Source organism: Thermomyces dupontii, assembly GCF_041956625.1.
Source record: "Thermomyces dupontii strain NRRL 2155 unplaced genomic scaffold VTN31scaffold_10, whole genome shotgun sequence".
Classification (NCBI taxonomy): Eukaryota; Fungi; Ascomycota; class Eurotiomycetes; order Eurotiales; family Trichocomaceae; genus Thermomyces; species Thermomyces dupontii.
The window spans coordinates 63228-88476 of record NW_027192316.1 but is presented as its reverse complement, the minus strand read 5'-3'; the positions used below and the strand labels follow the sequence as shown (position 1 = coordinate 88476).

General features: G+C 52.7%; 11 protein-coding genes across 11 annotated transcripts; 7 read left to right on the top strand and 4 right to left on the bottom strand.

Moving 5' to 3' along the window:
• Positions 1 to 294: 294 nt before the first annotated feature.
• Positions 295 to 1465, bottom strand: VTN31DRAFT_1846 (uncharacterized protein; the record flags this gene model as incomplete). Its single annotated transcript, XM_069401948.1, has 4 exons — positions 295 to 415; positions 466 to 703; positions 754 to 1304; positions 1362 to 1465. 4 exons carry the CDS (start codon positions 1463 to 1465, stop codon positions 295 to 297), a joined length of 1014 nt encoding a protein of 337 aa, XP_069257475.1.
• A 677-nt stretch (positions 1466 to 2142) lies between these two features.
• VTN31DRAFT_1845 (uncharacterized protein) lies at positions 2143 to 4873 on the top strand (the record flags this gene model as incomplete). Its single annotated transcript, XM_069401947.1, has 4 exons — positions 2143 to 2190; positions 2244 to 2614; positions 2673 to 2901; positions 2957 to 4873. 4 exons carry the CDS (start codon positions 2143 to 2145, stop codon positions 4871 to 4873), a joined length of 2565 nt encoding a protein of 854 aa, XP_069257474.1.
• A 292-nt stretch (positions 4874 to 5165) lies between these two features.
• Positions 5166 to 6556, top strand: VTN31DRAFT_1844 (uncharacterized protein; the record flags this gene model as incomplete). The annotated part of the gene is made up of 4 exons (XM_069401946.1): positions 5166 to 5268; positions 5335 to 5435; positions 5498 to 5625; positions 5692 to 6556. 4 exons carry the CDS (start codon positions 5166 to 5168, stop codon positions 6554 to 6556), a joined length of 1197 nt encoding a protein of 398 aa, XP_069257473.1.
• Positions 6557 to 8336: 1780 nt separating this feature from the next.
• On the top strand, positions 8337 to 9263 carry VTN31DRAFT_1843 (uncharacterized protein; the record flags this gene model as incomplete). Its single annotated transcript, XM_069401945.1, has 1 exon — positions 8337 to 9263. The coding sequence occupies one exon, from the start codon at positions 8337 to 8339 to the stop codon at positions 9261 to 9263; it is 927 nt and encodes a 308-aa protein (XP_069257472.1).
• Positions 9264 to 10031: 768 nt separating this feature from the next.
• VTN31DRAFT_1842 (uncharacterized protein) lies at positions 10032 to 12806 on the top strand (the record flags this gene model as incomplete). Its single annotated transcript, XM_069401944.1, has 8 exons — positions 10032 to 10124; positions 10199 to 10222; positions 10292 to 10404; positions 10462 to 10937; positions 10990 to 11270; positions 11316 to 11753; positions 11808 to 12049; positions 12140 to 12806. The coding sequence occupies 8 exons, from the start codon at positions 10032 to 10034 to the stop codon at positions 12804 to 12806; spliced, it is 2334 nt and encodes a 777-aa protein (XP_069257471.1).
• A 416-nt stretch (positions 12807 to 13222) lies between these two features.
• On the bottom strand, positions 13223 to 15638 carry VTN31DRAFT_1841 (uncharacterized protein; the record flags this gene model as incomplete). The annotated part of the gene is made up of 3 exons (XM_069401943.1): positions 13223 to 15010; positions 15064 to 15431; positions 15488 to 15638. The coding sequence occupies 3 exons, from the start codon at positions 15636 to 15638 to the stop codon at positions 13223 to 13225; spliced, it is 2307 nt and encodes a 768-aa protein (XP_069257470.1).
• Positions 15639 to 16306: 668 nt separating this feature from the next.
• Positions 16307 to 17358, top strand: VTN31DRAFT_1840 (uncharacterized protein; the record flags this gene model as incomplete). The annotated part of the gene is made up of 4 exons (XM_069401942.1): positions 16307 to 16350; positions 16415 to 16432; positions 16492 to 16930; positions 16987 to 17358. 4 exons carry the CDS (start codon positions 16307 to 16309, stop codon positions 17356 to 17358), a joined length of 873 nt encoding a protein of 290 aa, XP_069257469.1.
• Positions 17359 to 18665: 1307 nt separating this feature from the next.
• Positions 18666 to 19466, top strand: VTN31DRAFT_1839 (uncharacterized protein; the record flags this gene model as incomplete). Its single annotated transcript, XM_069401940.1, has 1 exon — positions 18666 to 19466. One exon carries the CDS (start codon positions 18666 to 18668, stop codon positions 19464 to 19466), a length of 801 nt encoding a protein of 266 aa, XP_069257468.1.
• A 954-nt stretch (positions 19467 to 20420) lies between these two features.
• On the bottom strand, positions 20421 to 21934 carry VTN31DRAFT_1838 (uncharacterized protein; the record flags this gene model as incomplete). Its single annotated transcript, XM_069401939.1, has 3 exons — positions 20421 to 20535; positions 20590 to 20787; positions 20853 to 21934. 3 exons carry the CDS (start codon positions 21932 to 21934, stop codon positions 20421 to 20423), a joined length of 1395 nt encoding a protein of 464 aa, XP_069257467.1.
• An 18-nt stretch (positions 21935 to 21952) lies between these two features.
• Positions 21953 to 22507, bottom strand: VTN31DRAFT_1837 (uncharacterized protein; the record flags this gene model as incomplete). The annotated part of the gene is made up of 2 exons (XM_069401938.1): positions 21953 to 22076; positions 22371 to 22507. The coding sequence occupies 2 exons, from the start codon at positions 22505 to 22507 to the stop codon at positions 21953 to 21955; spliced, it is 261 nt and encodes an 86-aa protein (XP_069257466.1).
• A 660-nt stretch (positions 22508 to 23167) lies between these two features.
• Positions 23168 to 24439, top strand: VTN31DRAFT_1836 (uncharacterized protein; the record flags this gene model as incomplete). The annotated part of the gene is made up of 4 exons (XM_069401937.1): positions 23168 to 23219; positions 23270 to 23308; positions 24194 to 24267; positions 24401 to 24439. 4 exons carry the CDS (start codon positions 23168 to 23170, stop codon positions 24437 to 24439), a joined length of 204 nt encoding a protein of 67 aa, XP_069257465.1.
• Positions 24440 to 25249: the final 810 nt, after the last annotated feature.

Below are 25249 nucleotides of genomic sequence, written 5' to 3'. Positions count from 1 at the left end.
GACGGACAGTAGTTGGAATCTCAAGAATCAGTTGACGCTCGTCAACAAAGCCCAACTTCAAGTTCCCTTTTCTTACATTGGGGCCATGCAGGAACATTCCATGTATGACTGCAGTAGCTGGCTTTATGGCAACTGCAATGTGTTGAATACACAGGCTTCATACCGCAAGATGATCTATTTCATGGTACATGGTAGTGCGCGTGTATCTACATTCGGTAATCCATCGATTCATGAAAGCATAGCATCATGGACAAAGTCTAGACAGCGACCAAATCCCAGTACCCCCCAGTACCTCTATTTTGTAGTGACCGGAAGAGCCGTCTTCGAAGGAGCTGCCTTGTCGGCAAGCTGCTTGAGTTTATTGCTCCTGACTTTACGGAGGTACGAAAACAAAAGAATGAAAAGAAGTTCCACCCTGCAGAAGGTTAGCACTGCAGGATGCGAGACGAAAAGTAGAAGACATACCGTTCTTTAGTCATCATCAAAAGCCCTTGAACCAACAAACCCTTGAGAATCTGCGGGCCAATGCCCTTAAACAACCCCAGATGCCCTTCCTTTTCAATGATGTATTTCATCACCTCCACGAAGCTCTTGAAGGGCCGGCCCTGTCGGTCCTTCGGAGGCTTCGACTGCAGACCGACCTTGGCGACAATCAATGGTTGGGTCGCGATGGTAGCAAGAGCTTTCGATAGAGCGCCCAATACTGCGATGGCGTCAGTATAGCTCTTCAAAGGAATGATCAGGACAGCATACCAAAGGCTTCCCACGGACGCAGGTTTTCCCTTCTTGGAAACAGGATTTGCTTCAGCCGCTGGTACGCGCCGTATGTAATAGCCGGGTTCACCACGAGGACCAAGCTCGCCTTCAACCCTCGCCACAGACCAAACCAGCCGTCTTCACTGTTCACCACCTCCCGGCCAGTGTCAATAAAACCTTTTTTGTCGGCTCTGGTCTGCGTCTGCTGACGAGTTGTGATGACAGAAACGGGGATGGTGAAGATCTGGGCGAGGGCGCCAGACACCGCACCGAGCGACAGTTCAATGGCCGTTCCGGGTGGCTTCGGAACACGGTTGGACGCCATATACACGCTACGGACAACCGTGTACCAGTAGAAGTAGGCGAAATTGGTTGAGGCGACACCGATCAAGGAGCTGTTCATCCCCGCGTACAAGCCGGCAATGCCTTCATCCTGAATGATCTTCTTGATCGCATCCAGGGTTGAGTCGTAATACGGTACATCATCATCGTCGTCGGACTCTCTTCGCTCCTTTGTGTTCACTTGGACCTGTAGTTTGGTCTTGACTCTGGGATTGTTATCAGTGACATGACCATGTGTTAACTTCTGGGCGGGCGTCACTCACATATCCAAGGGATAGACGATCGCATTGGCGAGAACAGCGCCAGTAGCGCCGGCGACCGCGCTCCCCCAAGGAGAGAGACGAGCCTGTTTCGACTGGCCGGTCATTCCAGCGTCAAAGCCGAGTGGCGGGAGGCTTTATCGAGTGTGAAAACGCGATCTTCCGAAGACAGGAGTCTAATCGAGTGAAGCCAGCCAAGGGCGAAGCAGTCTAAGCATACCGAAGGAAAAATAACTAAAAGCACAGCTATCACGTCGTGGGCAGCATTCTCAACGTCGCGGAGCGATCAGAAGCTGGATCGTCGGCATTACTGCGGAGTCGGAGGATGAGCCGAGGTTCGGTCGATCCATGCTTGGTTTTGCCGAGTGGCCGCCAACGCGCCATAGCCTAGATCCCATGGCACGGCACGATCAACGATCAGCTCGTCTTCTCCACTCGAGTCGCAGTCGCATTTCGATGCTTGATGGTTGTTTTGGTGGACGAAGCTGTGTGAACTGTCGTCTGCGCACCGATCCTGCACCGGAAAAATATTCCACATCGACGGGTGGATGACAGATAATGAAGCCAAACGGACGCAGAGTCAATCTTTCAGATTGCTGCTGCAGGCGTTACATAGGTGTTCCCTCGGACGCAGCTTCATGACGGTGGATTTTGAGTGTTTGGCTGTTCGGTCGTCGTCGTCGATCCCTTGACACGTGCGCGGATCGTTTTCCCATGTCCTTCCGGTAATTGGTGTTCAACTATCCCGGGACGCCGCGGCCTCTGAGAGTAGTCGGTTAGAGCCATGTCTCGAGACCCAGCCGGCGCACAGGGATATCTGGATAAGGCACTGGTATAGTGATTGGTATCGTCCGTTTTGGGCCCGTAAGCTAACGCCACAGCTAGCGGTGCGAGTGCCAGCTTTCTGCCGCGACGAAACAATCGGACGCCTTGGAAGCCGCCATCAATGCTGCCGAGAGCTATCTAGAAGCGCTTCGACTGGTTGATTCTCCCGAGGAGAAGCGTCGCCTGGACTCGAAATGCAAGGAATTGATTTCGTTGGCAGAACGGATCAAACACGGTGCATCATGGGCTGAAAAACGTCCGGCGTGCGCAGCACCAGTGCTGAAGGAGCCGGTTTCGAGGAGGAAGCTGCTCACTCGCGAAGAGATCATCCTGCTGGAGAGCGCAAAGCTGAATGGCTTTATTTTTCCTCCCTGGAAGGACCCTCCTCGTCCCGAGGAGTTTGAGTTGTCCAAGAACGGACAATTGTTTGCGTATGTGTCCATGAATGAGGTCGAAACGTATCGCTCAGCATGTTGATGCAATCTCCAGAGACCAGCCCGATCTTTCTCTCTCACCTTCTCAACAGCGTGTGTTTACCGGCTGGAAGCGACCTGATGAGCTCTTCTCGGGTCTCAGCTCCAAGTCTTCGTCAATACCAACCGGGCCAACCATGGTGAACTCCAAACCTATGGATCTGGTGCAGGCTATAACGACCGATTGCTCCGTAGTGGCAAGTCTCTGTGCTGCCGCTGCAAGAGAAGAGCGTGGACATCATAAGGTACTTGATGATTGCCCTGAAGGCCTTCGGATTTCAATCACTTATGCGGTGCTAGCTTTTCTCCTCCGCCATCTATCCTTATGATAGAATCAACGATGTGCCCCGCCTCTCAGCATCTGGCAAGTACATCTTCAGATTCTACTTCAACGGCTGCTACCGAAAGGTCGTCATCGACGATCGGCTTCCTTCAGCCAGCGATTCTCGTTCGCTCTACGTAGTCGACCGCAATAATCCCAACCTCCTTTGGCCTGCGCTGATAGAAAAGGCCTATCTCAAAGTCCGCGGCGGGTATGACTTTCCTGGCAGTAACTCAGGCACAGATCTGTGGGTTTTGACTGGCTGGATCCCGGAGCAAATCTTCATCCATCACGAGGATGTCACCCCTGACCAGATCTGGAAACGACTTTTCAACTCATTCTGTTACGGCGATGTCATTGTGACTGTCGGGACCGGAAAGTTGACAGAGCGTGAGGAGCAGCTGGTTGGGCTAATCAGCCAGCATGACTACGCGGTTCTGGATATGGTCGAAGTTGACGGCCGCCGCCGCATGCTTATCAAGAATCCATGGGCCGAGAAGGCGCAAGTCGGGCCGTATGGTTTCGATGAAGACTCGATGAATACTCGTTCCGAGTCATCCTCCCGTGGCCCACTGACACCTGGCTCTTTCTGGATGGACTGCGACCAAGTATTTCAAAACTTCGAAAACTTGTACCTTAACTGGAATCCGGGCCTCTTTCGATTCCGCGAAGACTTCCATTTCACATGGGATCTATCAAAGCCGCGGATGTCCCCCTGCTGCTACCTCGAGAACCCACAATTCGCTGTGTCCTCTGAATCTGGAGGGGCAGTCTGGCTGCTTCTCAGCAAGCACTTCCAGACAGTCGAACGCCCTGCAACCGGACACTCTTCCGGAGACGATCGGTCGTCTGAATTGGGGTTTATCAGCATCTACGTGTTCAAGAATGGACACAGAGTCAGCGTCAGCGATGGGGCCATCTACCGGGGACCATACGTCGATTCTCCAAACACTCTTGCTCGAATTGACATGCCGCCTCGATCAACGTACACGGTTGTTATCACACAGCAGTCCCTTCCGAGTGTCAGCCATAACTTCAGTCTTTCCGCGCTATCTAGAAGCGAGGTGTCTTTAACGTGTGCTCATGACAGATACTCATACAAAATCCAGGCCGACGGCGAATGGAGCCCGACGACAGCCGGGGGAAATGCCGAATCGCCTCGCTACCCGTCAAACCCGCAATTCAATCTGCAGCTCGAGGAAGAGGCCGATTTGTCCATCGTGGTTGAGGTTTCTGATCCGGAACTGGCTGTACACGTCAAGCTTTTTTGGTCCAACGGCAAGCGGGTAGCAACCGTCCGGAGGCGGGACATTGTCACCGACAGTGGCGATTACCGACGGGGTTGTGTTGTGGCCGCAAAAGACAACGTAGCAAAGGGCTTCTACACCATTGTTTGCTCGACCTTTGCTCCGGATCAAGTCGCTAGATTCAAACTCTGGATCTTGTCAACGCGTCAATGCCAGGTGAAAGCACTACCGCCAGAGGCAGCAGGACGACTGCCCGTGCTTTCAGCTATTGGCGTGTTCCCGCCCGGAACGGACCGTATTCTGGCGCCCTTGCGGGTCCCTCGGCTGACGCGAGTCAAGTTCATTGCCCGCAGTCGCAATGCACTGATTGGAAACCGAGCTGTCACTCCTTCACCCATGATGATGACCATTGAGCTTGGTCAGGGCCCATACAAACAGGTCATCGCAACCTCGGAGGAAGGCGAGTACAGCGATGCCATGGCCGGCATCCGGGTGGATGACATCGATTTACGGCCAGAAGACGAGCAGAAGGGCGGCATCTGGATCGTCATTGAGAGGATTGGGGGACCTGAGGGCCAGGTCACTGACTACGTCGATGTGGAAGCATTGGGCGAGGAGCGGGTGGAGATTGGCGAATGGATTAGTTGATGACTACATACGATCTACCTCGTACGGAGTACTCGATCTCCTTTGCTCTCTGAGGGTGGATGGAAACAATAGGAGACGGTCTCCAATCGTGGGATTCACGAGTCTGCCGACGCTCTGTTACCTGATCTAGTTAGCGTTTGTAATCACGTATTATCCTTTGATCTGATTGGTCAAGTAAGGAACGTCATCGGGCCTTGCGGTAATCCCAATAATACGTTGAAGCAGAGAGAGACCCCGCGGTCAAGTTCCCAGTTGATCCTCCTGCTCCCTCCCATAGTAGCTCTCTCTGGCCATGGCAGCAAATATTCCAAATAGTTTGAAGAGCGCAGATATTGCGCGCTTCGTCACGCGGGCCGCTCAGCTCGAGCGCGCCAAACCCGTGATCGCATATTGGTGTGAGTAGTTTGTCGGCCTCAGTTCTGAACTGACCCTTGCTGATACCGCAATGTCTGTTTTGCTAGGTAATTACTGGGCTGTCAACCAGGTCATCACAAAGGGGCTCCATAACTCCGATGAAGAGGCAATGCAGTTTACGACGAGATTGATGGACAAACTCGAGCAAGTACGCTGGTCCGACACCCCAACGGCCGTCCAGCCGCATCTGACGCATGCCGTGATAAACAGTTCAAAAATGAAAACTCGGACAACGAAGCGGTCACCGATAACGTTGTAGCCAAGGCTTATGTTGAGCAATTCGGTCTCGAGGTATTCAATCGTGCGGACAATGCCGTCCGCGCCAACAAGGCATCCAAGTGAGAGACCGCGCGTCAAACAATGTCACCTAGTTGGGACTCCGACATTATTGACCCGTAGGCTAGGCAGACCGCGGATACGTTTCTCGCCGCCGCCACGTTCCTCGAACTCCTTCAGATATGGGGCGAGTTAGACCCAGATGTCGCGTCGAAGATAAAGTTTGCTAAATACCATGCGGTTCGGATCGCCAAGGCGATCAAGAACGGAGAAGATCCCAACCTTTCTAATCCCGCACAAGCGCCGGCATCGGAAGAGGGGAAGGCCTTGGATCCCAACGACCCTGAAGTGCGGGCACTTCAGGGCACGGGTCCAGAACCAGGTACTTCGGTAGCGGCCCGCCAGCCAACTGTTGAGGACGCGCCAGATGAAGATGACCAAGCACAACCACGATTAGCACGGCAGTCCATCCTCGATGAGTCTCTTCACCCGTCACGAGCATCTTCACTCCCACGACGACCGGCGGCCGCGCCTACCCCTCCCGCCCGGGACAACGCCGTTCCCGACCTCCTATCTGCCCCGGCCGGCATTTCCGTGCCGAGCCGCTCGGAGTCGTTACCCGATACTCCTGCCGGATTGGCTTCCGCTCCTCCCGGGAGCGGCTTTCAGTCGTACCCTGCACCTGTCACAACGCCGCAGCCTGAAGTGCCAAGCCCTCCGACTGCTCCAGAGTCATACTACGCGCAGCCAACTCCTGCTCCAGCCGCAGCACCTTTGCAGACGGGATCTACTGCCCCTGCTCCCCGACCAGGCCCTACGCCTGCCGCTCCTGTCCCTCCGTCTGTTCCGACAAGTGCGCAGGAGGTCGACGACCAAGCGATCTCCCAGGCACAGAAGCACGCCCGGTTTGCAGTATCTGCGCTGACTTTCGACGACGTGCCGACGGCTATCAAGGAGCTCCGGATAGCTCTGCGATTCTTGGGGGCCGAATGAGGGCACCCGTGTCCGACTTTATTCCGATACCCACTCGGGTGGTGTAGATTCGAGTCACAGCTTCTGCGGGTCTCGAGACCTCCAGATGGTGCCATGTACAGTAACTTCAGAGCCGCTTGCAACGATTATGATGACACGACACTACATGCATGATCATCGATCTACTGTCCTCCACATACTATTAGAGTCCTTGACGAGTATATTCAATGTCACTGACTAATCGTCACACTGTTTATAGCTTTCATGTCCTCAATGATAACAGGTTCTTGCTCAAGTAGGCTATTGGTTTGAAGATTTCTCACTTATAGATTGTCATGCACTCTCTAGAGAGCAGTCCATCCCCATTCCAAAGCAAATAAATTCAAAGTCTAAGCCATCTCCAATCTAGTTGTGGTTCTCTTGGTTCCTGGATAAGGCGACCCATGCAGAGTTGAACAGCGGCCCAGCAAAACTAGTGCTTGGGCACTGAGCACGAGATCTAGTGAGTTGGCCATTAGGTTATGAGAACTTTGATAACGGTCTAGATTTTATTTGAGCCATTCAGCAGCTCTTATGGAGTTGCAGCCTATGCCCCGACAGTCGAATGTTTGCAGCAGGGAAGCACAACATGCCATTTCAGCCTTATTATGCCCCTGGCCTCATTGCGGTCTATATGATAGTTTCACGATACAGGCAAATCTGTGGAGATCAGGGTCTTCAGTTTGAATTGACAAGTGTACAGTATGGAGTAGGTACTCCATAGAAGAATGTATCGAATTAGGAGGTATATCATGCACTCCTAAGTAAGTTAACGGGAGCATTCGTCCACTTTTCTTTCTCTGAACATAACCTTCATTTACAGAGCGGCGAAGATAACCTAACATGCATTATGTACCTATCCAACAACCCGGTCGGCTGAAGGTGTCTTGACAGCCTTGCAAGAAGAACCCTGGAATTATTAACTGACCCCTGGCAATGCTCCATTTTAGGGCTGTGAAAGGGCATTGGCGGGGCCCGGCTTTTAAGGTTCATAGAGCTGATCCCTCAGTCCAGGCCCCGGGCCCGCCGGGCCTAGACCTTCCATGCCTTTCCAAGCCGAGCCACGAGACAGTGACCGCTGCTCTGCATTCTGCCAGAGGGGGCTCCTGGGGGAGCTAAACAACCTTCCTCCCCGTTCTCCCTTGTCACTGCTTGTTATTGTCTGGATTCTGATTTCTTCGTGATGGGCCAGTAAGTTATGGGCCAATCAGATGCCTGCAAAATCAATAGCCCCAAGCCCAACCGGTGCCAAGGGTCAGTGTGCCAATGGTAGTGACAGCTCCTGCAAGCCACAATGTTAGTCTTGTTCTTTTAGGGCTTGTCTTTGTCCAATTCCGTTAGTTTACATCTTTTTGCATGCATCGTTGGTGGCATCGCTATTTATAAGTTCCATAGAAAGAAAAAAAAAAAAAAAAGGACAAAAGAGCCCGACGAGCGAAGACAAGCACAAGGAGACTCATCCTCCCCGGCTCCCACTGCAAGAGATGACCCTTGCGCTCTTTTGAACAACGGGATCCAAACTCCATCATGTCCTGGTTGTGACCGTGGCTCGTTTGAGAATATAAACAAAAAATCTTCACTGCGGAGACGCATTGGGCAATGTCTCGACTGCTTTGATCTCTCGTTTCACGACGGTCAATTGCTGAGAGCGCCTACTCAATAGGCCATGCCTGGATTTCTTCTTGAAATCCGCCATTCTCGACAATTCTCGCCTTGGAAGAACTAGTACGCTCGTTTACTTTCTCTTCTTCGTCGATTAATCATGGCGAAAAGGCTCCTTTGGCTTCACTACTTCGCATCGGTCTCGCTAACCACCTGGGCCTCGCCGTTGAAGAGCCACGATGTCGTCTCCTCGGCCCAGGTGGAGTCGGTCTCCAGGCGTCTATCACTCAGTTCCCGCTCGAGTCGACCCGATGGCGCCGCACACGCACCGCTGCTGCCGCGGGCGTCTGATGATGATGATTTTCCCTCAGCCTTCACTACGTTGACCAACAACTTCACCAACCCCAGCTGCCCCGAGTTTTTTGGCACCTTCCTCCAAGACTCATCCTTCAAGGAGTGCCATGCCCTATCCATCCTTCTCCAAAACTCCAATGACTACTTCAGAGCGACTCGCTCCAGAAAGACGTTGGAACCCTTGGTGGAAACGGCGTGCTCGGCGGATATGGAGACCTGTTCCAGTGTTATGGCAGATTTCGCCGCCAAGTTGAACAGCGAAGATGCCTGCAAGGCCGACTTTGAGCTGGGGAACCCCACTGTCACTCGGGCGTACGCCGGGCTGATGGCCTACGAGCCCCTCTATAAAGCGACTTGCTTGAGGAATGCCACAACCGACGACTACTGCTTTGTCGACGCCGCGACGAACAGCTCCAACGCGTCCGATTACTACATCTACTTCCTACCCTTGGGGATGTCCCTCCCCGGCGGGAGTCGGCCCACCTGCAATAAATGCCTTCGAGACACCATGGATATCTTCACCCACTACGCTACGCTGGAAGGACAGCCTCTCGCAAAGACCTATATGTCGGCCGCGGAGCAGCTAAATACGGCCTGTGGACCCGATTTTGCGAATACCACGGTGCAAGTTGCGGTGTCAGAGGATTTGAGCTCTGTCGTCCAGATTCCGTCCATCGTCTCCATTCTCGGACATGTTGGTCTCCTGGTCATTGTTTTAGCGACACTCGTTTGATCCGCTAATAGACTTTTTTTTTGCTTTTTTCGCTGTATATATATATTCCAGCAAATATGTTGTTAGTTGCAGCTTAACGATCCTTCTTGCATACATACTAATGACTGATGGGAATACGATGCACTTCGCAGATCTGTTGATCCCGCCCGACTTGAAGTAGGAATGCTCGATGTCCCCGTGGGAGCGCGCCTAATAATATTAGCCCTCCTCAAAGCACAAGGCTTAGTCCCACCGTCTGACACCGTGTCGTTCCTGCGGTCCTTGAAATTATGAAATCCTGAGATCCTGCGGATCGGGACCAAGCTGCCGGGAAGCATTATGGTAATTATTACGTGAGGAAAGTTGGTCGGTACCTCCATTCAACGCGGTAGACGGCAAGCCACCATTGCACGTTATTGATGGCAGTGACTGGTCGGAATCTGCCAAAAACAGCACTACAGTGATTCGTTACTAGTATTTATCCGAACACATGACTTTGACCGGATATTTTATTGACGGAGGTAGTTAGTGCTTATTTACAACCAAACAACCCTGGCGGATGCTGATGAACTCATGAACGACAATAATTAACCCAACAATCCGACAATGCATCTTAGGGTATATCACGTGACTTTAAATTGGCGCATTGGTTCGAACCGGAACCCGAAGGATCCGATATCCGACTGCACACCACTCTGACCTCGATGCGCGACATGAACGCTACGTTATGATTATCTGACCGGCAATCAGGGTTTCTCGGGCTGAATCGGGGTTCTGCGATCTGAGTTCATGATGGATCGAGACGAGGTAGACCGGGAAAACACCGGCAGCCCGTCGTCGCCGCAGCTGAACACTACCAATGCTGCAACATCTTGGAGAGCGGTCAGCATACGCGTGTCTTGATCTAGCCTTTTGGCTAGAATGCAAATGGAAGTGATACTGATCTTCGGGGACAGTGTGATAACTGCCGCGTCAGAAAGGTAGACTCGTTGTCTCTACCTGGAACTGAGACGGCGTTCATCAGGAGGCTAATTGGATGATGGAGTTAGATAAAATGCGACAAGAGGTCGCCATGCTCCAACTGCAGGGCCTCCAATGCAGTATGCCGTACGGCGGTGCGACCAAAGGAACATCGACAACGCATTCTCATTTCGGACAAATAGTATGCACCCCCTTTTGTCGAGTTGCTGTTCTGGAAACTGGTCTGATCCCATGCCAGTGAGCGAAAAATCGAATTGATCGAAAGCCGCCTGGAGCGGATCGAGAACATGCTCCAAGCCCTCGCCGGCAATGCGAGTGCTCTGTCCTCACGGCCTGCTCCCATCGTGACCACCCCGTACACGATGGAACAACAGCCGACACCATCGGTGTCGAGCGGATCGTCGGCCACGCAGCCCAAGCTCGAACCGAAGGAGGGTGGCACGTCGTTCGAAGGCGACTCGTCCATGACCGCGCACTGCGTGCATGCCAGTCGCGTGTTCGAGAGCGCCGTCAGCAGTGACAGCGTGGTTGGGCGTAACCCGGAAATGCGGGAGGCGCTGGCGGCGCTGCGCAGTCTGATTGAGAAGCAGCGCATGCCGTCCGTCACGCAGGACAGCCGCCTGGCGGGCTTGCTGGCGGAGCCACCGCTGGATCTGTCGGCGGTGAAGATGCCGCCCCTGAACGCTGTCGTATCCTTGCTGCGACTCTGCAAAGGTATTGGGAAGACCTGATCCTCAGTTGGCAATTCGCTGACTACTCCATTCAGAGGCTCATCTTTTTGTCGATCTCCCCATCCTTGATTTCGATCAATTTAACGACTTGTGTAGAAGAGTGTACTTTGCAACGGAGGACTACTCTCTTGCCACGTTTATTCTGGTAAATGGGGGTCTGTCCTTTCTGTTTGCCGAAGTGGGCATGCAAAAAGCCAGCGACCTTGACGCTGAAGAGAACTTTAAACTATGCCGGGAGAATTTTCTCTATGGCCTGAGCCGGTTTAATATCTTGACAGCACCGACTGTCGAAAATCTTCAGGCCTTGCTCCTGGGTGTAGGTATCCACCCCGCTCAAACAAAACTCTTTCTAACCGGACAGGCCACCTATGCAATCCAATTATCGCAGCCGTCGCTATGCTGGGCGCTTACGTCGCACGCAGCGCGGCTCTGCCAGTCGCTCGGCTTGCATCGATCAGCAAAGACGTCACCCGACGACACCAAGGAGAGCATCGTGCTCAAAAAGCGGATCTTCTGGCTGACATATATCCTCGACAAGAGCCTGTCTCTGCGGATGGGCCATTCGTCCATCTTGCAGGACTTTGACATCACCCTGGACCTACCGGAGCTGTCTGCCGACTCGCGGATGAGCATGTGGGACATCCTGCATCGACAATGGGTCAAGGTGGGATATTTCCAGGGCCGCATCTACGAAGAGCTGTACTCGCCGCGGGCGCTGTCGGAGCCGGAGAGCACCCGCACGCGGCGTGCACGAGCCATTGCCGAGGAGATGCAAACATGGTATCAAGAGATTCTCCGGGTATGTCTTTCCTCGTCCTAAAGCAAAGTTCGTAGACTAACATGTAGGAAATAGAATGACCCCTCCAAAGCCTACAACCCCGTCTACTACCAAGCCGCATCCTTCTCGTCTGAGATCATGTACTACGGCCTCCTGACGCACGTCTATCGAACCATTCCACCAGGTCCACTCGACAGTTCCACGATCTTCAACAACGAGTGCATCGAGACCGCCCGCTTGGCTCTCCGGGCACATCAACGCAACTCCGAGAGATACCGTGAAACCAATAGCTACATCTGGCATGGCTATATTTCCTGGTAAGCCTCAACAACCCCCCCAACTCCTCTCCTTCTCTCCTCTCTTCTCTCTTTCCGAGCCATGAACCCTGACGCAAGGGGATTCGATAGGATCATCATGAACTGCCCCTTCACCCCCTTCATGGTCCTCTTCTGCCACGCCATCGCCACCGCCAATGTCGACGACCTGCAATGTCTCGGCGACTTTGTCAACTCGCTGCAATCCCCCGGCGAGTCCGTCGAAGCTGCGGAACGCCTGCGGCGGCTCTGTCAGGTGTTTCATCGGGTGGCAGACTTGTACATCAACGCAAAGATCCAACAACAGCAACAGCAAGAAAATCAACACAACGGCAACAACAACAATAACAACGGCAGCAGCAACAACGAGCAATACTTCCCCGCTACACCGGCCAGCGATAATCACAACACTGCCGCGGCTGCAGCAAACATCCCCGTCGATGACTTTGAGCCGTATCTCAGTGCCCTGGGGTTTCCGAATGCCGCGGGGTTTCTCAACGTCGGAGACCTGAATTCCCACGCCCAGCAGAATCATAATAACAACACTAACCATCCAGCAGCCATGGGGTTGGCAACATCGTTGGCTGATTACTTCCATCAAGGCAGTACTGGTGGAGGGCATGAATTCCCGCCAGGTGCCGCAGCAGGTACAGGCACTGGCACTGGGGGGGATGCCTTTTCGTTGTCGAATTGGTTCTCTGGGAATGTGAATATCATGTCATTGCTGGAGACGGATGTGGCGAATATTCATCCAGGATGATGAATCGACTACCCCATATTCTTTTCTTGGGGCGTTCTGGTTCTTGTTGTGGACTTTGATGATTCAATGATTTGTTTTGGTTGATGTGCAGGATTTCTTTCGATTCCCTAAGTGTGGGAAATATATGTATATGCTCCGTACATTCGTACAGCAAGTCCGTGATGAAGCAACGTTAACGAAGTGATTTCGCTTGGACAACTCGAAAAGAAGGAGAGACAGGAAAAGTACTCTGTACACGACACGAAACAAAAAAAAAAAAATCAATGTAATAAATAAGGTTCATCCATCCATAATCATCCCATCATTCATCAAAGCCTTGTTATATTTGGTACTTACCGTCATTCCACATCATGAATTCATCATGACAAACATAATTACATAGCCGAAATCCGAAGAAGAAAAGAACATGAACATCATCATGTAAACTCAACACTATGCTGCTGCTGCTGTTGACGCGCCCGCGCCCGCTCCGCCCGTCTTCGCCGCCGATTACTCGCGTACTCGAGACTGGCGTCGGTGCCGGTGTACGTACCCGTGTACGTCCCGGGAGACACGATACTGCTGGCACCGTAGGGCAGCTGTGAATGAGACGGCGGAGGAGGCGGCGCGGGCATGGTGATGTTGCTTGGGGTTCCCGCGGAGGGTGGCTGGTGGGGAGAGGGACCGACAGGGTACGGAGGGCCGGATGGTTCCGGTGGCTGTGCGGATGCAGAAGGAGGCACAGGGGGAGCGGGGGCCGGCGCGGGGACAGGTGTTGCGGCGGATTCTGCCGCAGCGGAAGGAGCGGCGGCGGCGGCGGCTTCCTGCTGTTGGCGGACCTCCTCGGCCTGCCGGCGCTCCGCTTCTTCAACCCGCCGCCATCGGTCCGTAGAAGTGTACTCTGTCCCGGAGAGCGAGCTCGCGCTGCCCCGTCGCCGCGACCGCCTTCGTTCGCGTTCACGCCGTCGCGCCTCCCGATTGGCGGCCGCCTCTTCCTCCGTCAATCGGCGCAGAGTGACGTGTCGGCCATCGTCGTGCATCTTGACCTGGAGTGAAATCGGCGGCGACGAAACGTCCTCCCGTGTCCGTCTTCGACTGCTGCTGCTGCGTCGGTGAGGGGGTTGCGAAGGCGTCGCTTCCATTGCCGCTCCGCTCTCAGCCTCAGTGTCCGTAGCCATCGCGCCGCCAGACGGGCGACGACGATGCGTCGGTGTTGCTGGAGGAGCGTCCGCAGTATCCGCCGTGACGGCTCCGGACATTTCAGTTCCCTCCGCCGGCACGGTGCCAGGTCGGCGTGTTTCAGGTGTCATATCCGAAACCATGTCGCTGGACATTGCGGACGGTTGCCTCTGCCTTTGTCGCTGAGGATAAAAGCCATCACCGGTGTATCTCCTCTTGCTGTTTGCTCTTTGCAGTCGTTCTTCTTCGATGTCTCGCCGGCGTATTTCTTCAACGCGCCGTTGCTCATCGTCCCTGCGACTAAAAAGACGACGAATCGTTGCAAAGATCCCTCCTCCGGGAACGACGTCGCGTACACTAGGGCCTCTCCGGCTGGGCTCCGTGTAATCGTCGGTTAAGGTTCCGTAGGTATAGTCTATCGAGCTATGGCTTGGCTGGCGGCCAGGATGCATGTAGGGTCCCTGTCGACGCGGAGCTGTGCGACCCTCCTCGGTTCGGCTCATCGTCTCTTCAGTCATGCTGTCACTGCGCGTGCGGGCTTGCCTGTACCGGCCCGATTCATCATCTCGTTCTCTGTCTCGCCGCCTATCGAAAAAGGTCTTTGCCAGCGCTGCGGCACCTCCAAGCGCTCCAAGCTGGAGTATTCGCTTGCCCCATTTCGACTTCCCTCCTTCATCGGAGTACTTTTCGCTGTAGTAATAAGAAGAGTCGTCCGGTTCTTCTGAACGAGCCCGCGACCGACGCCCGAAAAGGCTTGCCAGCCCAGCTCCGGCAGCAGCAGCGGCAGCAGTGCTGGCCACGCGGCCGTGTTGCCGATCCTCGGCCACAGATGGTCCCGAAACGTAGCTGCCGTCGTATTCTGACGACATAAAATACGCAGGATTCTCATCGTAGCGATAGGATAGCACGAAGAAAAATGCGAGCCATGCAAATCCCGCGATACTGAAGAGAATGAATAAGGACTTTGGAGAACCGTATAGAGTGAGGCCAAGAGGAATCTGAACAATCCCAAGAATAGCTAGAGCGCGCCCTATCCATCGGTGTACCTGTTACCGGTATAAGCACAGTGTTTGTCGCCAATCTCGAGGGAATTACATACCACCAACTTCAGCGGCACCCGACGCATAACCTTTCCCTTTTCTGATTTTCTAGATAACCACCCCCAAAGAACCTGGAAGATGACCAACACATAGATTGCCAAACCAATCCCATGGTGCGGATTTGTCAGGCTCCTTCGAGGTCCAACGGCGAACCACCCGGTGACGAAGACGACGGTGGACAGAAACAAGGTGAGCACCTGTAACCAAGCATGGTACTTGATGGCCATATATCGATTCCGCCGGGAATAATAACGAGCGATCAGCACCGCCACGGGAACAAGTCCGAGGAATACTATTGCCGCGATAACGCCGTGGGCGATGATTAACGAACGGTAGCCCGGCATATATCGAAAACGATTGCCCATTCCTGCATTTCCTTCGCGTCAGCACATGGACCCATACCGGTGCAGAAGGGCTGCCTACCATTGTAGCGCATTGTTTCGAAATTAAGACCCATCAAATTGGGCAACAGGAATGTATTGCGGGTACTGTCCCACGTTCCATCGCCCACGTACATGGTATCCGAAGCGTAGGTGCTACTCCCCGGCGGGGAGAGCCCTGAATCCGACGACATTGTGCGTTTCGGCCGCGCAGTCTCAAAGCCGCTACCGATGAATCCGAATGGTCAGTGCGTGGAATGCGGCAATGAACGGCAACGCTGGGCGAGGAGATCTCACGAGATCCCCCGCATCAGAGGAATGCACCATGCGCCGTCAAGAATGCAGTTGATAACTAGGTTAATCCGAGTTCAGGATCTCGATTGGAACAATTTCGATGCCGTAAGAACGGGAAGTCGGTGAGAAAAACCGGTGCGGGGTCGATTCGGACACCGGGGAGGTAGGACGTTTTCGAGGAGAAGCAAATCAGGGTCAACTTGAAGCTCTACTCTAAGGAAGAAACGATATCATGCGATGAAGCAACAAGCCATCTGAACTTGTCCCTACACCCAAGGCGCACACAGCCAGACAACCAGAGGACAACGATTTACCGTTTTGAGACTAGCGCGGACAACGCATAGCAACGGGATGACATTATCACCGATCGTCCAATCACAAAGTCTACTGATAAGAAGATATCGTCGATCTATCACGTGAAGGCAATCATCTGCCAAAATGGCGTCAATTCTCAGGGCACAGGATGGGCTGTGGTTCAGCATTTCCACGATGCTGGACGCCGGTCAGCTCCTCGATTCAAGCATATTGAACGTTTGTACAGATACTATGCTCGTGGCAGACCCTCGCCATGGCGTCTGAGAGTGTGGAGATCTTTATCAGGGCGCTGTCCCGGTAGGTTCATTCCCCGCATCCAAAGTTTCTGGGTCACTCATTGTTAACTCTGAAATGCGCATAGGGTACTGGGATGGACATAGTAAGCGCCCATTGACACAATGTATGCGAGTCCGCAAAGGCTTACATATGACAATAAAGCATGCTCTGTTGGTCGCTCTCGTTCTACCCGCAACCGATCAACAACTTTCGTCGTCGGTCAACGAGTGGGCTGGCCATTGACTTCCAGACGGTGAATGTGCTCGGATTCGCCTGCTATACCGTCTATGCTGCTGCGTTTTTGTATTCGCCGGTCATCCGAAGACAGTATGCTGCGCGGAACCCCGTCTCACCGGAGCCCTCGGTACGCTTCAATGATCTGGCATTCGCCGTTCATGCGACGATTTTGAGCGCGCTGGTGTATTCGCAGTTCTATCCACAGATCTGGGGCTTCAAGGTATCGCGCTACCAGCGTGCTAGCAAGCCGATCGCCGGACTGCTCTGGGGGTCGTTGCTTGCGATTGGTGTCCTCACTATCATCGTTTTGGTCGACAGCCCAGATGGAGGCTACGATCCATTTTCCTGGGCTTGGATTGATGTTGTACGTGTTGGGATCCTCGCGGTGGAGACCAGGGTCAGCGCTGACAATGAATGTAGTTGTATGGGATTTCATACATCAAACTGGTCATCTCGGTGGTCAAGTACGTCCCGCAGGCGTGGGTGAACTACAAGCGGAAGTCCACCGTGGGTTGGGACATTCGACAGATCATCCTGGACTTCTCCGGCGGAGTGCTCTCTATTGCGCAGTTGATTTTGGACTCGAGCTTGGAGGCGGACTGGAGTGGGATCACGGGGAACCCTCTGAAATTCCTTCTTGGAAACATATCGATCCTGTTCGACGTGGTCTTTTTTATTCAACACTACATCCTCTATCGGGAACGGCCTTCGGACAACAAGCACCCTTCTGAAGCAGTCGTTGACGTCAGGACCCCGTTACTTACGAATGAGGATCGGGAGCTTCCTAGGTAACCGTACGGGGCCGTACCTACCGTTCTATTGATGACTAAAAACCTCGCCGATCGACGTGTTGATGTGACTTGAACGGTAACTTGCTTTGATTCATAGAATGAATATTTCGGTTGATGTAGATAGTTATTCGAACCTAAAACCATTATTAAACTGTACGAGTAAGGACCATGCGATGATGGGTGCACGCATAAACACCTCTTCGATGCTTCGGTGCCCTTCGGTCCGACTCCAAAGCCCGAACCCACAGCTTGGGGGAAAAAGAAAAGAATGAACAAACTGAAAGACGCCCTAGTTCTCTCAAAGTCTGGGTGGCGATCAATGGGACATTCAGCCCTGAACGGGTAAACGCTCCATTGATAACTTGACGACAACCTTGAACCGATTTTGAATCTTTGATGATCACCTCAGCAAAAGTGACAAGCCTTACGAAGTTATGAGTAAGGCATGGATGGCGTCGACGTTGACCGTTGGGAACCATACTCCCTGCTCCACTGCTCGTAGGTCTTGATAGGATAAGTGGACGATCATCGACTCACCAACGGCCTAGGCTATGGGGAAAGCTATGGCTCGGATTGAATCCGGTCAGCCTAACCTAACCTAATAGTTTGAACCTAGGGCGGTAACTGATTATGGCTTTAACTATTTGATTTTTATGGGTTTTCCATCACCTGTCGTATGGGGAGTCCGGAGTTAGTTCGGGAGTATACTCCGTGCAGGAGCCTTTTTCTTTTTTATATACAATGAGATGCTAATGACAAGGGCCGTTCGTATCGAGTCCATGAGTACTTATCTGCTCTCAATGGAGAATATTTTGTCAGGGACTGATGTCGGGATATATCTTCCTCGTAGGACAGCAGTTTCATCTTCATGCTTCGGACTATTTAGAGTAGTATTATCGATCTCGACCAGAGTTACGATTTGCGGCAGAAGATTACCTAAGTGACAACAACGGGAGTTAAAAACGACCATCTACGCAAAAGGGGGGTTCAGAAATAATAGCAACAGGGTCCGTCGATCCTATTATTGGATCATTTTCCTCGACCGGAGGAGGAACAGGAGAAACCGTTCAAGTGCGATCCAAATGGGGAAAATCGTATCCATCTCCCTCGGGGAACGCGAGGAATAGTACAGTCGAGGTCTTATCGGAGATTCAAGGTTCTCAGCTGGCTGCATGCATCTTCGATTCTTTGAATAATATGTCAAACTGTCAAGTTCATGAAATCTCCCTGATTCCTAACAGCGGATATTCTTCTCACTTCTTGCTCTCAGTTATAGTTTGCAAGCGAGCCCTATAGACATCAGTGCCAATGTCACGAGACTTCTTCTCAGAGCAGTTCGGAAAACCCATGGAAGGAGAAGATGATTACGCATGGCACCATCCATTTCCAGAGACGGTGCAGTCGACAACGGCCTACCAAGAAATGCCAATGATGGCGGATGGGATGGTGGGCATTCCTCCGCCGCCTCCTCCTCTTGGAGTTCCAGGCCTCGCCTATACTAGCAGCAGCAGCAACAGCAGCAATGACGTAACCGGGAGAACACCATTTATGGATCTACACATGTGTGCAAATGCGGCTCGGCCCGAGGTTTACGGGATGATGTCTTCTCCTGCGTACGTCAGCACCGGCAGCGACATGGATCCCATAACGGGCAGCCACCACCATCAACAACAACAACAACAACAACAACAACAACAACAACAACAACAACAGCCAGTCCCAAAATCCTCCAGTCCAGGCAGCCTCCGCTCGGAATCCCCCGACATCAACATCAACAACGACCCTGCCTCCCTCGCCGGATACGGCATCCGCAACGCCGACGGCACCTGGCGCTGCGCACATCCCAGATGCACCTCCAAGACACGCTTCACCCGGGCCTGCGACCTGCGCAAGCACTTCAACCGGCACAACAAGTACCTCTTTTGTCGCTATGACGGCTGCCCGCAGGCCGTCGAGGCCGGGTTCTCGAACAAGAAGGACCGCGCGCGGCATGAGGCCAAGCATAATCCGCAGATTGCGTGTGAGTGGCAAGGGTGCGAGCGGGTGTTTAGTCGCGTGGATAATATGAAGGATCATGTTCGACGGATTCATAAAAAGGGTTCAAAGTGATCCAAGCGCTCTCTCTTTTCTTCCTTCTCATGTTCACTTTGTTTTTTTGTCCCTCGGCGTTTCACTTTTTCCTTGGTCCTTCGCTTGGTCGATTGTTTATTGCTGATAATATTGGTGTTTGGGATGAGGAGTTTTTGATTCAGGGTTTTAGGGCAATCCTACCATCGATTTCAAGCCTTGAGCGAAACATGATCAACTTGATCAGAGCTGTCTACTATGTATCAATCGAAACTTTTTCAATTCAGTTCCAAGTGACACAATTCCGAGGAGTACCTATTCCCATCTGTAGCTCCAAGACAAACATCTATATCCCCCATGTCGATGGTTGGACAACGACAACTAGTGACGAAACTCCAGGACCCGTTGGTCCCTGAGGCTCTGTATGAGGGCGCTACTACTAATTTGGGCTAGCTTACGAGTACTCATGGACAAGTGGATCTTCCGTTTTAAAATTAGCGGACCGGGCCAATCCGGCCGCGCGGGCCGCACGGCTCTGACCATGGAATTTTGATGGTACGGAGTACAGTATACAATAACTCGGTCAAAGATAGTACATTCATTCTAAAGCCTTTGTACAGCTGCTTGAGTCAAATCATTTTATAAACTGGTAATTATCAACGGCACATACAGGCTCAGCAAACTCCGACCTCATTACGCCCGGATTACGGTATGTACAGGCGAGCCAACAGCCCAAATAGAACCTCAAGACGCGAAGGTAGTACTATCTTCACGAACGAACAAACAAAATCCCAATGTTTCGTCGTCATTAGTCGTAAGTCGTAACGGGACTCAAGTCTGTCCTCTTGAGAATAAGAGTCCCAAGGGAACAGAGAATCACAGAAGCTGCCCAGTGAGATCGATCCGGTCAAATATCTATATTGTAATCGAAAGCCGGGCCATGCCGCAAAGCATGGGAGCCATCCCTGGGCCTAAAAGAGTAATGAAACCCTTAACCTAGGGAGTGCTCCGCCGCCGCCGACCACGACGGCTACCTTTGGGCCGCCGCGCAAGAACAGCGCGTAACTCTGGGTCATCTCTGCTCTTGTCCTTATGGTGTAAACGGACATGCCTACGCTGGTTAGCAAAAATGTCACAGAAAAACAAACCCAATGGCTCATCTTACCGTTGTAAATTGTCCGGTCGAGGATATTTGTGCCGCTGATCCTTACAGAACGGGCATACATAGCCCGGGGAGTCGTGAACGAGCCCATGTCGAATCATTTCGTTCTTTCGCTTGAATCCCTTCCCGCCGATGCCTCGCGGACAGCCCTCGACCGGACAAAAGTGAGGCCGGTCTTGCGAATGCACATTAGCATGGGAACTACATACATCACATCAGCAACCAAATCACAAGGGTGTTTCCACTGTAATGTTTTACAAGCATACTTTAATAGATACTGCGTTTGAAACGCTCGAGCTGTACAGCCAGGGAAAGGGCATTTGTAGATATTGCCCTGGGGAGCCGCCCCGGGCCGCTCGTCCGCTGATCGGATGGTGGGTTCAATCGGGGTGGGGTAGTTTGTTAGGGGGCTGCTGGGCGACATTTTCGGAGGAGACTGCGGATCTGGCTTGTCAATCGCCGATCTAGCATGTATGGGCTGCTGCGACACGGGCGAGGGTCCGGATGCATCGGGACCGCTGATCGGGGATGAGTGGTAGGAAATGGGAGTAGGCGCTTGCGAAGGCACCGGGGGTGGCGGCAGTGTAATAGATGGTTGTCGCTTCCTGCCATCGCCCACCGAGTGAGACGAAACTGACGAGCTACCGGACACTGGGAACGGACTCTTCAATTGGTGATTTAGCCCCGCGAGAGCGGTCTGGAGAGGAGGAAGGCTTTGTTTATTCTCTGGCGGCGATGCAGTAGAGGAGTGTGGCGGCGACTGAATCATTGGTGGTGGAGGAGGAGGATAATGGTTTCCATGAGAAGGCAATGACTGCTTCCGCGGAGCAGGCACAGAACCCACCAGCTGATTGAAGGGCGGCAGCAGCGGCTCGCGATCTGGCGGAGACGATGAAGATTGTGTCGGAAAGGGTTTTCGGTTCTGGCTAGCATCCGGGATGGAGGTAGTCCCGACCGGACGAATACTGGAGTCCTGCGACGGCTTCCGTTGCTGACGTTGGGAATCGAACCTTGACTGGTCAATCTCTTCGTCCACAGCTAATATAGGTTCTAGCGGTCGCTCGAGAGCTTGTCTGGCAATGTCTGGTCGGTTCGGGGCGAGCGTGGTGAGTAGGACAGCGTCGCCTAGAGAAGGTTCTGCTCTTCGGATGTGACGACGGAAATCTGAGGAACTGCGCCGTGAGTGCGCCGAACTTGGCGGACTGTTTGTCTTCCCATCGCTCCAGGCGCGGGATTGGAGGAGAAAAGGGGGGACATCTTCATGGGGCTGGTAGTTGACGACGGTCGGCCGGAGCTGAGGAGAACGGTTCATAATAGCATCGTCGGATTCATATAACTCGAGCGGCATGAAGGCGAAGCTTTGCAGCTAGACCATGAAGAACACCCAAAATTTCAGGTACTCGCGGCGTATCAGCAGCAGACGACGTCCCAATTGGAAGATCGAAGACTTGGGGATCGGATCCAAAACCGAGTGTGTTGCTAAGCCCAACCTACGTCGTCCGATTAGCATCTTCGTCACGAGTGTGGGAAAACGTTGTGGTCGAGGAACTGCGGAACATCGGCCATCATGAGCATGCGAACATGGCACAAGAGGACTGACAGTCTGGAAGACCGAATCTACACTGGGACAGAAAGATTCGACCACCAATGCTTCCCACCGGCTGGATGCAGACCAAGTAGGACATCCAAACTCCAATTGTGAAACAATCGGCTCTGCGGGACCCCCAGATCTACAGCACAAGGGGCAGAGGAGACGGCATCACCAAAAACCTCATCACACGTACAGGAACGATCGATTTTGCAGCTGCTTCTGCTCCAAGTGACCTCGGCCTCGTTGGTAGGCAAAAACAAAATCGATTGTGGCCCGCGATTTGGCTTGCGTGGTATTTTTCTCCAAGGCGCTAATTATTTTTTTTTCCATCAACCAAGGGGGACGGAGCCAAGTCCGGAGAATACGATTCGGCGCGGTGACGAAAGGGAAAAAAAAAGAGTTTCAATTGATTCGACCCGAATGTAATGAAGACCCTAGCGGATCATGGACAGCCTATGTGCAGTTGCCAAGGGTTGCAACGGATCGGGCCGACGTCGAAACAACTCAAGCAACGAGGTCAGACCCGGAGAATGCTCGCAGGGTCCTTTGGAGATGGAACGGCCCAAGGAGCTGGAGTTGAAGCGACGTTCTGACGACACTTAAGTTAGCTGCGGAGTGTTAGGCTCCGCGGCGGTCAAATCGCGGGTTGGATGGAGTTTTTTTTTTTTCTTTGCGTAGCCGAATAATAGGTAGTTATGCAGAGGAATATGATTATCAGCATCCAAGACGAAACGAGATGACAGAAAGCCAGATGGTAACAATCACAAGATGCAGAATCACCACGAATAGGTCCATACGGAATAGACAGATCTACGCCCAGAAGAGAAGGTTCAAGCGATCGAAATACTTAATCTTGGCTTGACAAGGTCAGGCGCCAACAAAGAGGGATCGCTCGTGCAGAGCGCTGATTTGGCCCACTGCACACTCGACATGGACCGTTGCCTTTTTCTCCCAGCCGCAGACGATGGCTAGCCTAACCGATTTGAGAGAATGGTTGAAATTTCACAGACAAGGAGGATTCAAATTGGGGGGGAAACTCTCAGTCAGGCTTCGAACAAATCAATCGATAATCAACTACTAACTAAAAGGCAGAAGGGGGAACGCATCGATTGGAAAAGCAGGCAGCCGAGCGTTGGTTGCAGCTGAGATGCGGGCCATGCGGCTCTGGATGGAGATGGGACTTGAGCACGCAACCTGTGTGGCTGACTGAGCAGAAGAGGACATGAACTATGAGGCGCTCTCAGCTTTCTGCCGTGATCTCACACAAGGTAAAAAGGTGTGGCCGGTCATTGCGGTGTACGAGTACCTACAACGGCATACAACGTGCGAGCATCAGAGCCGACGCCTTGGTACATGCACAAAGCACCGAACTAGAGGTAATGTACGATTGTTGACGGAGGAAGCGCCATGACCTCGCAGCATTGATTAAAGCCAGTCTCCCTCCAGTCAAGTCTCGCATTCGTCATTACTCTATATTGACGCGAGATGGCGACGATTCGACAGTTGACCAACATTCCCTCAGGTAGGTACGGAGTACGAGAGGACAGTGTCATTATTACTCTGTGGTATGGCGGAACAGACCGATAAACCCGACGGAATGGTGTATCTGGATGGAGGCGTTAATTATTGATTTGAAATTGAATTGATTACTCAGTCGGTCAGTCAGTCCTGGCTGAAGTTCACAGCAAACATTTTGGGACCTGAGCGCTGTGGGAACGCATACTGTACTGACTCCGCACAGGACTCATGCTCGGATGGACTCGTACTCTGTAACCTGAGAACGAGCTGCCACTCATTTGTCAACCGGGGCATCATTGCCCATTGCGCCCAATTGCCTCAACGATTGCGGCTGCTGTTCATGAATCATTCAAGATTCCGTTCAATTCCCTTGGAAGTACATACATACGAGTACATACGAGTACAGTAACATACGAGTACGGAGTACGGCCAACAGGGAGCGCCATGGGTTACAGTATCTGTCACGGCCCTGAAATTACTGGTTATGCCAAGAATCAGAACCTTCTCTTCTCGCCAATCAGACGACGCAGCAGGCTCATCTGCCCATTTCACCCCGCAAACTAACCGTATATGTATGTGCGCTTCTTGGCAATTCCGTATTCTTCACGACCTGGTGGACGGGCGACTCGAACGGAGGATGGCCGATAGGACTGTCTGAGCGATTAATGTTCATCGATCGTACATTTTCTAACCGAGCTCACACAGGATTCTGTGCGGAGTAACTTTTGGCCAACGTTACCGTGAACCCCGTACGGAGTACTCTGTATATACGTCATACGGATGTATTATTACAAAGCGGTCCGTGCGGCGGCGTTCCATGACTGTCAGTGCCATCCGACAGAACTCGGGGCAGCCAACCAGCGTTCTGACGTGCCTCAGGCTTCTTATCAATGAGGCTCTGTTGGTGCAGACGGCTGCCGAGTGACCAGTAACCACATGGCTCGGCGTCCTTGTCCGATCCACCAATCACAGAGCTCCTCCCTAATTTGGTCTCCGTGATCCGTCGAGAGAATACATGTAATGGGATGCCAAGAATCCCCTCTCCAAGACCTTTCAACTCAACAGTCTTTCCAAGCCTCAAGACGATCGACAAAGTTGCTAGTGATAAGGTTAGTTTCTGCTTCCATGGGACAACCATTGGACAAGGTACGACAAATGGGGTACAGACGACGGAGAACCGGGAGAACTCCGGGGTGGTCCTAATCGACTTGTACGGAGTACTCCATACCCCGGGCTCAAAAACAGGAGGCAAGCTACATACAGGAGTTTACGAGTACGACAGAGTTAAGCACATGTGTCTAACCTTTGGTCTTACCGAAATCTGCAACATGATCTTCTCGCAGAGTGATGTGACAATGCGGCTCGCATGATGAACGAGCCGTTGAACTTTAAATCAACGAGAAACGAGCCGCTTGCATTGCTGCGCAAGTTGTTCCACAGTGGAATCCCACACTTTTCTGACGATGAGAACACGAGAAAAGAGACCAGCATGCTATGAGAAACGTGGGCGGATGGCTGGGCACCGAACCTTTGTCCGGGACGCCAGTTCGCCGA